General features: G+C 41.1%; 3 protein-coding genes across 7 annotated transcripts in view; 2 read left to right on the top strand and 1 right to left on the bottom strand.

Annotated features, from left to right (window-relative positions):
* The window catches only part of LOC125760686 (uncharacterized), a 111,772-nt gene that overhangs the window by 33,776 nt on the left and 64,544 nt on the right, over positions 1-13,452 (top strand). For all 5 annotated transcript variants that reach the window (XM_049421059.1, XM_049421058.1, XM_049421057.1 and 2 more), the window contains 2 exons: positions 9-144; positions 13,062-13,195. In XM_049421059.1, coding sequence (XP_049277016.1) covers positions 9-144; positions 13,062-13,195 — 270 coding nt within the window. The remainder of the gene's footprint in view (positions 1-8; positions 145-13,061; positions 13,196-13,452) is intronic.
* LOC125760689 (V-type proton ATPase subunit d-like) lies at positions 4,692-6,263 on the top strand. The gene has a single exon (XM_049421061.1). The coding sequence runs from the start codon at positions 5,157-5,159 to the stop codon at positions 6,198-6,200; it is 1,044 nt and encodes a 347-aa protein (XP_049277018.1). The 5' UTR covers positions 4,692-5,156; the 3' UTR covers positions 6,201-6,263.
* Positions 6,128-13,036, bottom strand: LOC125760671 (uncharacterized). Its single transcript, XM_049421036.1, has 7 exons — positions 12,687-13,036; positions 12,435-12,592; positions 10,087-10,155; positions 9,713-9,811; positions 9,374-9,534; positions 9,119-9,233; positions 6,128-9,048 (listed from the first exon to the last, which is right to left on the bottom strand). Exons 1-7 carry the CDS (start codon positions 12,769-12,771, stop codon positions 7,699-7,701), a joined length of 2,037 nt encoding a protein of 678 aa, XP_049276993.1. The 5' UTR covers positions 12,772-13,036; the 3' UTR covers positions 6,128-7,698.

Below are 13,452 nucleotides of genomic sequence, written 5' to 3'. Positions count from 1 at the left end.
TCTTACAGATGACTGTATCGAATGCAACGCACGTAACGTTACGAAACGTGGGTTTCAATTTATCTGGGAACTTTACATGCGAAGTAACGGCGGACGCACCTTCGTTTTACACGGGAGTTGCAACAAACGTATTAACGGTAGTCGGTAAGTAGCTTGTTTTTAATCATACTATCTCACGCGACACTTAGCGTCAGATAATAAAAACAAAATGTAATTTAGACCTGTGTATTCTTGTTTATCAAGTTGTTATCATTTATAGGTGACAAACTACTAACACAACACGTGTAAATTTTTGGTCCATACTAAGAGTGTTTGTGCTGTACATAGAGTGATGACACAACACAGTCCAGCAATACGTGTTGTTGAGTTGTTGAAGGTTATTGGAATGAACTATTTTATTTATTCTTGTTTGAATGCTAGTTTTTGCATAAAAGCATCGTATAAAACCAACGCACGTTGACTGCCAAGCGCTTTTCCGATTTTCCGACAGCGATTTTCCGTTAGGCTTTAAAAACAGGTTCGTTACAGCTTCTTTTACGTCGAGCGATATGATGTATTCTATTATATTGGCGATTGGATGTGTATTCTATAATATTTCTGCTGAACGATAATCTTTTTTTACTCGTTTTTGCTACAGACGCATCGCTATACAAATTCTACTCGTGCAGTAACGCAGCGTTACTGCAGTGTTGCTATAGTTGTTTTTCTAAGCCAGTGTTGTAAAACTTTAATTTGCCCAATATGAAAGCTCAATCAACAAACCCTGCATGTTCACTAGATCGGTATCGTTTTTTGGTTGTTGCACAGGTTCTAAGTCTACTTCAACTTATCAAAATGTGAATCGATACAGTCAAATGCTTAAAACGATGGTTGACGGTAGGACGATGCTAAATATTCCTTAGTAGGTTGGCTCAACAAATGGTACAAGTGGTGCGGTTTCCAGAGTGTGTTGGCCAAGTGAAAGTATTCTAGAACGCAAAATGAACCGCATTTTATCACCAGAATATTGAAGCAATATTGCACGAAGATTTGACTTTTTTGAATTGCTGAGCGGGAATTGCTGGATGGTAGTGGCACACGTATCTACACAACAGAACGGGTGAACAAATCCCATCCAGGCCAAACCCCTGTACGCAGGGTTGACTGTCTCGCTACGGCCAGTAACGACTGGCCAAGACTTCTTCAAGTTGTAATGAATTTAAAAAAAAGAGAGTGAACTCAATACCAGGTGAAGATGCCTGTTAAGGATAAAAGCAATAGCTGGTGAAGATGGTGATAATATTACCAGGACCGGGGAACCGGGCCACTGGTACGCAATTGAACATTGCCAATTTTGTAAAACAGTGAAAACATTCATAAATATACTGCGTTAAGCCGATCTCATTCGTTGTCGGTGAGGGGTAAGGAATTTTGGATTTTCTTAGACATTTTATTCAAGAAGTTACTATTTTTTAGGTTACAGGAAACGGAATACATGTCATGCGCTCCGAAAATATTCCTTTTCCGTGGTCGATCCTATAATGACACATTATGAAATCAGGATTGAAGAGACGCCCAGTCTATCTCAAATGTAGTTTTTTCTAGCTTCTATCAAAATCTTCCATACCTGAATTTTCCATATTTTGGCGATTGTAGTGGAATTATTGTGCGCAATTCCGACTGAGCCAAGTTCATTGCGCAATGGTAAATTAATAGAGATAGTAAATTGGAAACTTTAGATGGTTGAAAAGAAGCAATTCAAAACCACGATGGCCGGGCTAACATTAGCCTTGACCAACTTTGAAATCTGCAAAAAGAACGAATAATTCTTAAATCGGATATCAGTAGCTCGCGATGAAGGGTAAGGAACATTTCGATTTGATAAAAAATATTTTCACAGGTTATATTTTCCTTTGGTTTTTACACCTGATGTTCGAAGCAAATTGCCATATTCAGTCTGTAAGGCTGGATTTCACTGTAAGTACCGTAGTATCGCCAATGTAAGCCGTAACTACATCAGAAGATTTTCAGCTTGATAAAAAAAAACTTTTACTAGATGTGACGAAAACTCCATAGAACATACCTCGGCATTACGTAGATCTGTTGTGTAGCCCTGTAACCGGGCCTATTAACTAGTATATTAATATTTCATCGAACGTGCACGTTACCGCACGCTTATTCTAATCTAAAATATCGTATTGATAACTTGTTGTGCAAAGGGCTGCTCGGAGGTGTCTAGTGACTATCCGGCTACGACATAAGTAATCTCCTTAATAAACTAGGCAGTAAAAGTGTTAAATGTACTGTGAATATTCTGTCACAACATGTTGTGTTATAACAGTAATTTAAGAGAATTAAATTAATTTATTAAATAACGACTTTACGCAAAATCATTTGCCAAAAGGCATGTTCCGCTCGCTGTCGTTCTCAATCCACCGATGCCACTAACGATGGCATCGCGAACATCATGTTACGTAGCCCATTTTTATCTACAAGCGTAAATTTAGAAAAGCAAAAAAGCACAAGGAAATATAAAAATCATTGGATAACTTTTAATTGCATTCTTGGCTCATTTCATTTTACTCATTTGATCGTCCCACTTGTCCTTTGGGATGCACCAGGAACGGCCGAAGAAGTGTATAAAATAGATCACACAACAAAGTGTAGTTTAATTTCCTTAAAATCGATTTTTCGAAATATACCTTCGCTGGACATGGGTCACAGGTTCCTTCCCTTTGTACCTAGGAGTTGGGGTTTAACGGTTGAACGCACAAAAAAGCTGCAGATTTTCAGTGCTATCACGTCTTTGACGAATGGAGTATAAAGAAATTGGGTTCGGTATGTGCATTGGGAACCAGCAACAGCAGCATATTTACTTTACGACTTGAAATGTTCCATTAATTAATTTCTCCCGCGATACCTGCCACCATCGTGTACGATGTTGAGTTCCATCCTGCAAAGAGCGTACCAGCAGTACTTCATTTTAAATGACTTGCACCTGTACGGTGTTTGGTATTCGTTGATGTTAGTACGAGATGAAATGAATTTGTATTTTATATGGTTTAGCCGTTCGCTACGGGCACGCTACCGGTTTGTGGTGTTTCCTGTGACAAGGAGGTATGTATTAACTGATGTGAAGAATCGTAATGTATGACCAAAAAAAAAAAGAAAAGTATGCCAATGAGTCTCGCGGGCTGCGTCCAACGAGACGCTTGACGATGTCACACCACAATGGAATAAAACGTAGCGGAAAGATATTGGATCCATTTGTTGCCATCTTCCAATTGAGGAACATTTCATTTCATGCGTTCTTTAACTGACGCCTCTTGCGAGTGTATGCAGTGCAGTGCGGTGGAAGTCACCGGGAAGGGCTTTTCGATAGTGGCTCCGAGAAAATGGAGTGAAGTTTTCCTTACTTAATAAATTGCCTTCGTTTGGTACGGGATTCGTACTACGTACTGCTGGAGCCATTCGCTGCAGCCTGCAGTGCGAACGTTTCAGATCCGAGCGATCAATTCGTTGACGTCAAGAACTAAAGCCGGAACAGGAAGACACATCATTCATGAGATTCGTACTAAAGCGGCACGTACTGCTCGACTGCTCGACCAACTTTGCCGGTTGCCATCATATTTCATCGCTAGCTGGGATTTCATCAGGATCGGGTGATGCTTCCAATTTTCAGTGCTTCGGAGACATCCATCCAGCGCTGACCGACAAACCGCTTCATCGTAAAATGATTTGATACGTTGACAGCGTCGACGATTTGGACGGATTCGGTCTTTCATTTTCAATTCATAGCCCACCGTTCGGTCGACGACAGACTATATAGCTAGTTCTTGGGGTCTTGTCGTCTGTTCGTCGTTTAAACGTGCTGGAAACGAACGCGACACAAATGTATTTTAAATCGTGTTCGTTAATTTATCAACAGTAGCATAATTTATCATCCAGCGTTGTGCGGTTCCTTTCGCTACTATCATAATTAGTTCGCATTAGTGTATGTACAGCTATGTATATGTACATTTGATGTGGAAAAAGGGTTCACTTGTCTCAGCAAGATGATGTACATCATTTGTAAAGCAAAACTTTTGGAACATGGCTCCACGTTTTAGCGACCTAGCATAACATTAGCAAGTTTACATTTTTTTGTTTTGCTTCTTAAGAATGCCGTATCAAGGCCGTATCGTATTCTTGAATTGTAAATTTTGAAGTGTAATAGGATATTAATAGAGGTGGTTCGGTGGTCTATACGGTAACGGCACCGATCTTACACGGCAAGATGGGATTAACAAATCCCATCCGAACCGTAACCTGGTACCAAGGATTGAAAATCCTGCTATGGGTAAATAATGTGAAGGAAAGCCAGAAATGGCAGGCCGCCAGACCTCTTGAAGTTGTAGTGCCACAAAAGACGAAGAAACGTTATCATAACTATTTTAAATAAAACGAGGCGGGACAATTAAAGAGAATGTTAGAGGAAGCGAGTGTTATAATATCACAATCCCTAATATATTAGCAAAGCTTTAATTTAAAGATGTCTTGAGTAATTTCGTTTACTGTTGCAAAAACAATGTGACACTTAATTCGCGCCATTTTTTCAATTGTCATTTATATTCCGTCCGCAACCGTTTTTGAGCCATCCGGCCGCAGCCATAGTGCTCAAATTCTTGTTGTGAAAATATCTTTAGCGAGGTTTATAGAGGACTTCGCCCAATTGCTGCGTCCCGTCTGTCAATTGAAATTATCTGTTTACTTTTTGTTTTGTTCTGCATGTTTAGTTCAGATGTTAATGAAACGTAAAGTTTACTGTGAAAAGAGTTTTTTATACACATCAAACTTAAGTTTTTCGGTCGGCCGTTTCGTATTTCGTGGAGTTTAAACTGAAATGTGCAGTGTTTTTATGCGATTTCTGGAAATATTACTCAGTGGGGTTTGATCTGGGGCGTACGTAAATTTTTATATTCGTCAACCAAAGTATTGGCCCAAAACCGCGAAAACTAGGTATATCATTCGTGAATTGAATTAAGGATTGGAACCACAGAGCGGAATGTAAACAAAGCAGGTCTTGAATTACTGCAATACAACGCATATAATCCAAATCATGTAGTTTTGGATAGGTCCTTCGTTAAAACAGAACACTGTATAATCCGGCGCCCGTAAGAATACGCCACCAGCTTAATATGGCCGGATTTCTGTTCAACATCGACAGCGGATACTTGGAAGGTCTATGCCGTGGTTTCAAATCAAGCATCTTGAAGCAGTCTGATTATTTGAATTTAGTGCAGTGTGAAACACTCGATGATTTGAAACTGCAACTGCAAAGTACAGATTATGGTCCATTCCTTGCTAACGAAACTTCCCCACTTACCGTGTCAACAATAGATGAAAGACTGCGTGAAACACTTTTGATTGAATTCAGCCACCTACGCAACCAAGCCGTTCAGCCTTTGGCAGGATTCCTGGACTTTATCACGTACAGCTATATGATCGATAACACAGTCTTGCTCATTACGGGAACGTTGCATGAGCGTCCAGTTCCGGATCTGCTGGCAAAGTGTAATCCGCTTGGTCGGTTTGAACAGATGGAGGCCATCAACATGGCTTTGGCTCCAGCCGATCTGTATAATGCGATCCTGATCGATACTCCGCTAGCCCCGTTCTTCGAGAACTGCATGTCCGGCCAGGATATGGATGAATTAAATATTGAAATTATGCGCAACGCGCTCCACAAAGAATACCTAGAGGCATTCTACGATTTCTGCAAGCAGGTAGGCGGAACAACGGCCGATGTGATGTGTGAACTATTAGCGTTTGAGGCGGATCGTCGTGCGATCAACATAACGATCAATGCTCTCGGTACTTCCCTATCCAAGGAGGATTATGTTCGTCTATATCCAAGCTGCGGTCATTTGTTCCCGGACGGTTTGTTAGCGCTGGGACGTGCGTCTGACTACGAGCAAGTACGATCGGTTGCTTTGCGTTACCCGGAATATGGCGCTCTGTTCGAAGAGTCCAATCATCCGGATGGACGGTCGCTAGAGGAAAAGTTTTTCGTACATGAAGCCAAATTGCACGTGCGCAGTTTTATGCAGCAATTTCATTTCGGTGTGTTTTATTCGTACCTAAGGCTAAAAGAGCAAGAGTTCCGTAATATTGTTTGGATTGCTGAATGTATTGCACAAAACCAGCGCAGCCGGATCGAGAACTATATTTCTTTGTTTTGAACCATCAGTTTGATGTGCTTTACAGAAAGTATAGTGCAAATAAAACCTAACAGTGAGAACATACATGTAAGTTTTGTACCTATCAATTCATTTTTCCCTGTTTGAATATCCCTGTATTAGTGGTCACATAGACAATATGGTTTGGTGCATTCACATTGGAACATTTTTCGATTTCCTATTTCCTGCAAACTCCAAACGTTTCAGTCAGTGGTATTTCATTTGCACTTATTACGTTTTTTTCATAAGTTCATCTCCTTTATCTGCTTTTTGCTCATACGGCAAGACCGTGATAATAATTTGTTTTTCATTGTGTCTCGAAGCTATCATATCTCAAATGTGCTTTTGTGCGTTTCGTTGGTTGGTGCTAGCGTATTATGTTGAATGCTCACAAAAACTTTCATTCAATTACGTTGCATTTTGCACTGGAAATGTGGTACAGGAAAACACAAACAATTGACCCAAGCCAGTCCAAAACTATAGTACATGGCTGCCCCACTGGTGGTTACGGAAATGACAGCATTACAGCAGCTGACTTCCGTCCGGTGGTAGAGAATTTTAAATCATGCTATGCATTTCCCGACAACATCATTAAACTTTTTTCTCTATGTTTCCCTAGAGTTCATACAATGCAATTGCTCGGTAGCTGCTATCCGTTTTTAACTGTGGGATTTTTGTTTTAAACCATCGCTGCACAACCTGCATTGTATTTTCGTCCTTCCCGAGTGACCCGCATCAGTCTTGTGTTTTGTTTTTTTGGTTGGCGCAAAATTCGATGGGACACACATCAACATGCGTGTGTTATTTGTCGTCTTCGGTTTCGTTTGCTTGTTCATTCGCAAAATTGTGAAAGCTGGTACGATCGGCGGGGTGAAATGAACGCAAATGTTGTTTCGAGGAACAACTGGTTGCAGCTATAGCAATGCAAACAAACTGACAAACAATTTGGTAAGCTGGCAAACAAACAGAAACTCAATTCTACCGAACCCGCTGGCGAAATGTGTTCCTTGATAGAGCATTACGACTGAAGCCGCTCAAAATTTGGTAGCAAATGAAATGGCGTGGTTGATGATTTTGACTATGAGAGGAAACGTATGCGTAAAGTAATTCTCATTCCAAATTGATAAGTGAGTGGACCATCACGGAACGGCGAGTAGGATGTGAAATGGTAAATGTCATCTACACGTGAAAAATGATGTGATAAATGAGTTATGTATTGTGCTGCGTAAATGATTTGTTGATAAAGGCAAAAGACATTTTCAGTGGATTCTGTGATGATTTCGTATATGAGATTTGGAGCATGTGGCATGGAGGGCTGTGAACGTTTTAATGCAGAACAAAATCACATCAATCGCTGCTGGAACAACGGCATCTTATGATATACGGTCGTCGATTAATGGTTGTGGTGCCATGATGAATATTCCTCGCGGTAGCAATGTGGAGTAAAAAACATTATCATTTCCATTCATTTCAATTTGTCGCTTGATCTGATCGGTAAAAATTAATCAATTCGCGGACAACGAGCCTCACGGAAATTGCGTGGATAGATTAATCCTTGTTGTTCTACGGATCGTTGTGCAAGATATGCAAGAAATGCATCACGTACACTCTCACCCAACGGGCTGCCGATGCCTGGTATGGCAGATATTTTGCATTTGTACGAAATGCGTTGATCTTCAGTTGGGACAAGCGGTATTTTACGCTGCACACATGCTATTTCGATCGGATCAGTTTGCGTAGTGCCTTCGCAGGCAGTAGGACCGAGAGTATCCATTGAGGGCGTCAGTAATATTGCGCTAGGCTCCGCAGTCTCAGGTTGATCGTTTGCATCTTCTGAAGGCTCTTGGACTGGTGGTGGTGCTACCAAGCCCAGTATCATGTTGTCCGAAATTTTAGCCTCTAACAGATTCGCATCTACTTCGATACCACTTTCTCCGAAGATGCTGAATATCTCTTTCTGGTGCGGTTCATTCTCATTGCTCTGCAAGGCGTGCTTGAAGCTTTCGCTTACGAAAAAGTTGTACAGCTCATTAATATCTTTCACCTCCAGTTCACGGCTTTCCGCTTCCTTTAGGAACGATTGAAGTTTCTCGTGATCGGTGGGCGAAAGAAATTCTTCGCTGGAATTAGATTTTTGTTCAAGAAAATTTGCTATCGAGCCAACCGAAAGCTCACACTCGCCATCAAGGATGGCCTGGTCGATGGTGCAGACAACCTTCGAGAGGATTTCATTCGTAATGAAGGCAGCCGAATGAGAACTAACGCTCATCCTTGCCCGAAGTGTTACCGGCAGTGAGAAGCTAGATTTACGACGCTGCATGAAAGTGGCACTAGGATCTAATTCCAGTGTGTCCTCGTAAATGTTCTCCATTGAGTATGCCGATACGGAATCGTCAGAGATAGAGGTTGAGCTTTGTTCGACGTAATTGAACGATTTCGTGCGGGAGCAGTCTTGTGAAAACAGGTACAACAATAACCACGGTGGTCCCATTTCCTTTAGCAGCTCCTGGCGTTCCTGTTCCTTTAGCTTGGCGTACTCCTCTTCGCTGATGGTAACTTTCAGTTCCTCGATTTGTTTGGAACGTTCTTGCGTTCGTTCCAAAGCTGCCTTCGACAGATTGCTCTCGCTGACCATCGATGTGACCCCATCTCCACGAAGCCGTCTCAGCAAGACTATCACACTGTCAAAGTCCGGTGCCCGACGGAGAACCGCACGTGCATCGGTGTCGTCGCCGAAAAACTTAAAATCAGATTCAAGCCTCGAGGGTATGGCCGACGGTTCCGAAAGTTGATCGTTGTCGCCAATGTTGATGTTGTGCGAAAGCGCAGAATACTGCTGCTCGGGTTCATGCTGCAATCGAAAAGTTAAACCAATAACAAAAAAAACAAGAATAGGTCAGGAATGACTACGAACCACTCACCTCTAGCGTGGAACGGTACTTGTCAATAATGGCATTTTTAAATGAAATTGTTGACAAAACTTTCGGTAGGGTGGGCGGCATCTGTTCCTCCTCCAAAGCACCGGTATCCTCATCGCTTTGCGTGTAAACGTTCATACATAGGACGATGAGTGAATGGGATTTTTTGTTGTTATATCAGTTCCACTGGAGTCAACCAATGTTATAAGCGATCCAGCAAACTACTGCTCTTGTCACTGCAGTGGCAACATAACTTACAGAACTTTCCTGCCGTTCACAAACTTTTGAGCGGAGCCGCAATCCAAATCGGCCACAGCAAGAAAACACTCTCGGAACATCCAGTATGGTATCGACGCAGCGCCTCCCTCCGGGTCCTCGGTTAACATTTCACAGATCATTTCTGCGGTTCTCGCAAAGTCCTGGGGATTAGTGTGTGAGAAGGATGCGAATCTTTAGCACTACACACGAAGGGAACTATCCGTGTGAAATGGTAACACACTCGCCCATGGTTGAGCGTAGATAATTGAGTGTCTTCGGTACCATTAAGGGATCGTCATGGCCGTATCACCACCATCATTACCACCGACCGCTACTTACTTTACACAGTTGACCAATGAAAACGGCGACAGTCTTCAGCCAGTGTAACTGGGACCAGTTCAACATCCGAAGCAGTGACAAAACATTCAATAAGTCTTCCTTCCTCGATGTGTTTTTGGGTAAGGTCGAATGATACCCATGAGTGGGAGAGTTGAGACCCAGGGGAGATATACGAATAGATTGTGTTAGTTGCAAAAAGAACAGTTAGAGAAAATGCCATACAACACAACCACAGCCAAATGGGTGTTCTACATGCTAATATAAGAACCATGTTTATAAACAATGAATACACAGCGCACGTGTATTTGTGAATGTGTGTGATTCATTGTTGTTTCTGGAGCTTACAAAATGACCAATAAAACAACGTTTCTTACTTCCGGAAGACATAAACCTTCCCACTTCTCCAAAAGGATCCTCTTGTGCACGTAATAACCTTTACCAAGCTGCCAGAATTTCTCCATAAAGTGGGATCGGGGCGATGGGCAAACATTAGTCCACAGTATTTCAGAACGAACGAAAGGGAACCACAGCAAATAGAAGCAGAAATGTAGAGCATGGAAGGGAATGAGAAAAAAAGAGAGAATAATGTGAGAATCTAGTCTAAGATGATAGAAACTACAAATAGCCGAGTTGGGAATGGTTATGGTTTGCGAATGGAAGATAAGCGGTAGAAACAAGGAAAGGCGGTCCAGTTTTGCATTTTGTTTGCACAATACTCTACGTCCTTGAGCACAGGACCAAGTGTGCAATGTAAATCGTTGTAGCAGAAATGTAATGAATTTGTAGTAGTACCAGTTTTTGCGGTTTAAAAACACAAGTGCCACAAAAGTGCTGTCTCAAATGGTTGGACACATGCAGCTAGAGAGAATGAACGGAGTGTAAAAAACCTTCTTGAAGATATACTCAGGGTGAGTGCATAAAAAGTTAATCATGCATTTAATTTATAGCTTAGTATGACACTGTGTATACGACACTAACGTAGTGTGCATTACGTTGCTAAGGTAAAGTACATTGGGAAGACGATACATTAATCGCTATATAAATTCTACTCGTGCAGTAACGCAGCGTTACTGCAGTGTTGGCATAGCTGCTTTTCCAAGTCATTGTAGTAAAACTTTAATTTGCCCTATATGAAAGCTCAATCAACAAACCCTGTATGTTCACTAGATCGGTATCGTTTTTTGATTGTTGTTGTTCAACATATCGAAATTTAAATGTATTATACAAAAGGATATTTTACGGTAGGACGATGTTAAATATTTCATAGTAGGCTGGCTCAATAAATGGTACAAGTGGTACGATTTTCAGAGAGTGTTGGCCAAGTGAAAATAAGCAAAAATTCAAGAAAGCAAAATTAACTACATTTTAACAGCAGAATATTAGTTTAAAGCAATTCAACGAAGATTTGTCATTTTTAATTGCTGAGCGGGAATTGCTGAATGGTAGCGGCGCGGGTTTGTACACCACAAAACGGGCGATCAAATCCCTTCCGGGCTAAACTTACGTACGCAGGACAGACTGTCTCGCTACGGGTTAATAAAGCCAAGGAAAGTTAGCAATGACTGGCCAAGACCTCTTCAAGTTGTAGCAAATTCAAAAAAGAAGGAGAGTAAATGGTGATACCCATCCAGGAGAAAAGGAATAGCTGGTGAAGATGGTGATAATATTGCCCGGGCCACCGTACCGTATATTGACCACTGTAAATTTTGAAAAACAGTGAAAACATCCATTAATATACTGCGCTAAACTAATCTTATTTGCTGTCGGTAAGATTTTTCAATTTACTTAATATAAAAATATTTCTATTCGAAAATATTTCTTTTCCGTGGTCGATCTTACAATGGCACATCATGAAACCAAGACGAAAAAAACCCGAAGTGCGTCTTAAACGGAATTTTCTAAGCCCTCCATCAACATCTTCAATGTTTGGATTTTCCCTATTTTGGCGATTGTAACAGAACTATTGTAAAGAAATTCTGACGGAGTCAAGACAGTAAATTGGAAATTTTAGATGGTTGAAAAGAAGCAATTAAAAGCCACGATGGCCGGGCTGACATTGGCCTTGACCAACTTTGAAATCCTCAAAACGAACGAATTATTCTCATATCGGATATTAGGAGTTCGCGTGAAGGGTAACGAATCATTCGATTTGATGAAAAATTGTTTTACAGGATATTTTTCCTTTTGGTTGTAACAGATGAAATTCACCTGATGTTCGAAGCAAATTGGCATATTCAGTCTGTTAGGCTGGATTTCACTGTAAGTACCGTAGTATCGCCAACGTAAGCCGTAATTATATCAGAACATTTTCAGCATGATAAAAAAAACTTCTACTAGATATGACGAAAACTCCATAGAACATACCTCGGCATTACGTAGATCTGTTTTGTAGGCATGTAACCGGGCCTATTAACTAGTCAAGTATAAAACCAGAAGAGTGCACAGTAAAGGAAACAGATTAATTCGTTGATAGGACGACGTGTATCTTCGATTAGAAGCCAGTTTGCGACAAGTTGTTAAGATTGATAAAGATGGGACGAGTAATAAATTACTCGATGAAATGCAAACAACGTTAATCATATACAAAAACTCGGCAACTTGTTCTGAGACACTCTCTACGGAATTGTAACCAGAATATCCCATGGGCAATAGCGCATAATTTATGCTCAAACATTATTCTTCATTTTCAATTCAAGCTAGGTTGTTTAAAATCGATATTTACCTGATCAATTAGTACTCGAACAATTTCGCTGCTAAGCATACCCCGGCGTTCGGGTGGTTCGTAACGCGATTTTACCGGAGGCTGTACACTGAGTGCCAAACATCGGAAATATGCGGCGGACCATCGTAATAAATCAAATGGCTGCGTTCGAATGACCGCTAGAGGAACACAAAAAGACAAAAATATGTAACTGTACGTTCGTTCGTTTCTTCGTGTGTGTGTGCGCGATAAAATCAACACTAGCTAGCAAACCTTTGGCATATTGCTTGAGAGTAATATGGAAATTTTCTGGTATTACAATCTGTTCCGGGCAGTAGATTTCTTGAAGAAGCACCATTTTGGATGTACGATAGCAAACAGCACTGAATCACCAACAACCTCAACCACCGACTCACGACAAACGGTGTAAGCAAACAATTCTTTTGTATTTTCTTCCACGCACTTGCGCCATTGCCTACTACAAGCGGCCCAGCAGTTTGTTATGCACCGAAAATAAACTCCCGTTGCTACGGGTTACGGCGTTCATACATTACTATTCCATAGTACCATAGTAAAGTGTTCTTTGGCTAGGTTTTGACGTTCCCTTTTATTTTTTTTTGTTTGGCACCATGATGCTTCCCTTTTCAGAATTACCTCACTCACCACCAACGTTGTGGACGGAACACACCAAATACGACCCTGGTGATATATTACGAGCCAACTGTTCTACCCCACCATCGAAGCCCGGAGCCACGATAACGTTTTTACTGAACAGCATGACGGTAAGTACTGCAAGATTCAACCACATTTACGGGTATTTAGGATCCTTCCACTTGGGCGAACTCGGTTATTCATTTAGCGCCAAAGAAAGGCGCGCTAGGTTTATTTATGCAAGGTCTATTAATAACATAGCTTAATATCATTTTAGTTGATTGATTTTGGTTCATTTTAGAGACGATCTTGACGCGATTTCAACGCGAAACAAACCGTGAAAGTTTTACTTCGGTTGGAATCGAAATGGCAAAAAGCATTGTGCGAT

This window comes from Anopheles funestus, chromosome 2RL (genome assembly GCF_943734845.2).
Source record: "Anopheles funestus chromosome 2RL, idAnoFuneDA-416_04, whole genome shotgun sequence".
Lineage (NCBI taxonomy): Eukaryota > Metazoa > Arthropoda > Insecta > Diptera > Culicidae > Anopheles > Anopheles funestus.
The sequence above is the reverse complement of the archived record's forward strand: the minus strand, read 5'-3'. Positions and strand labels throughout refer to the sequence as shown.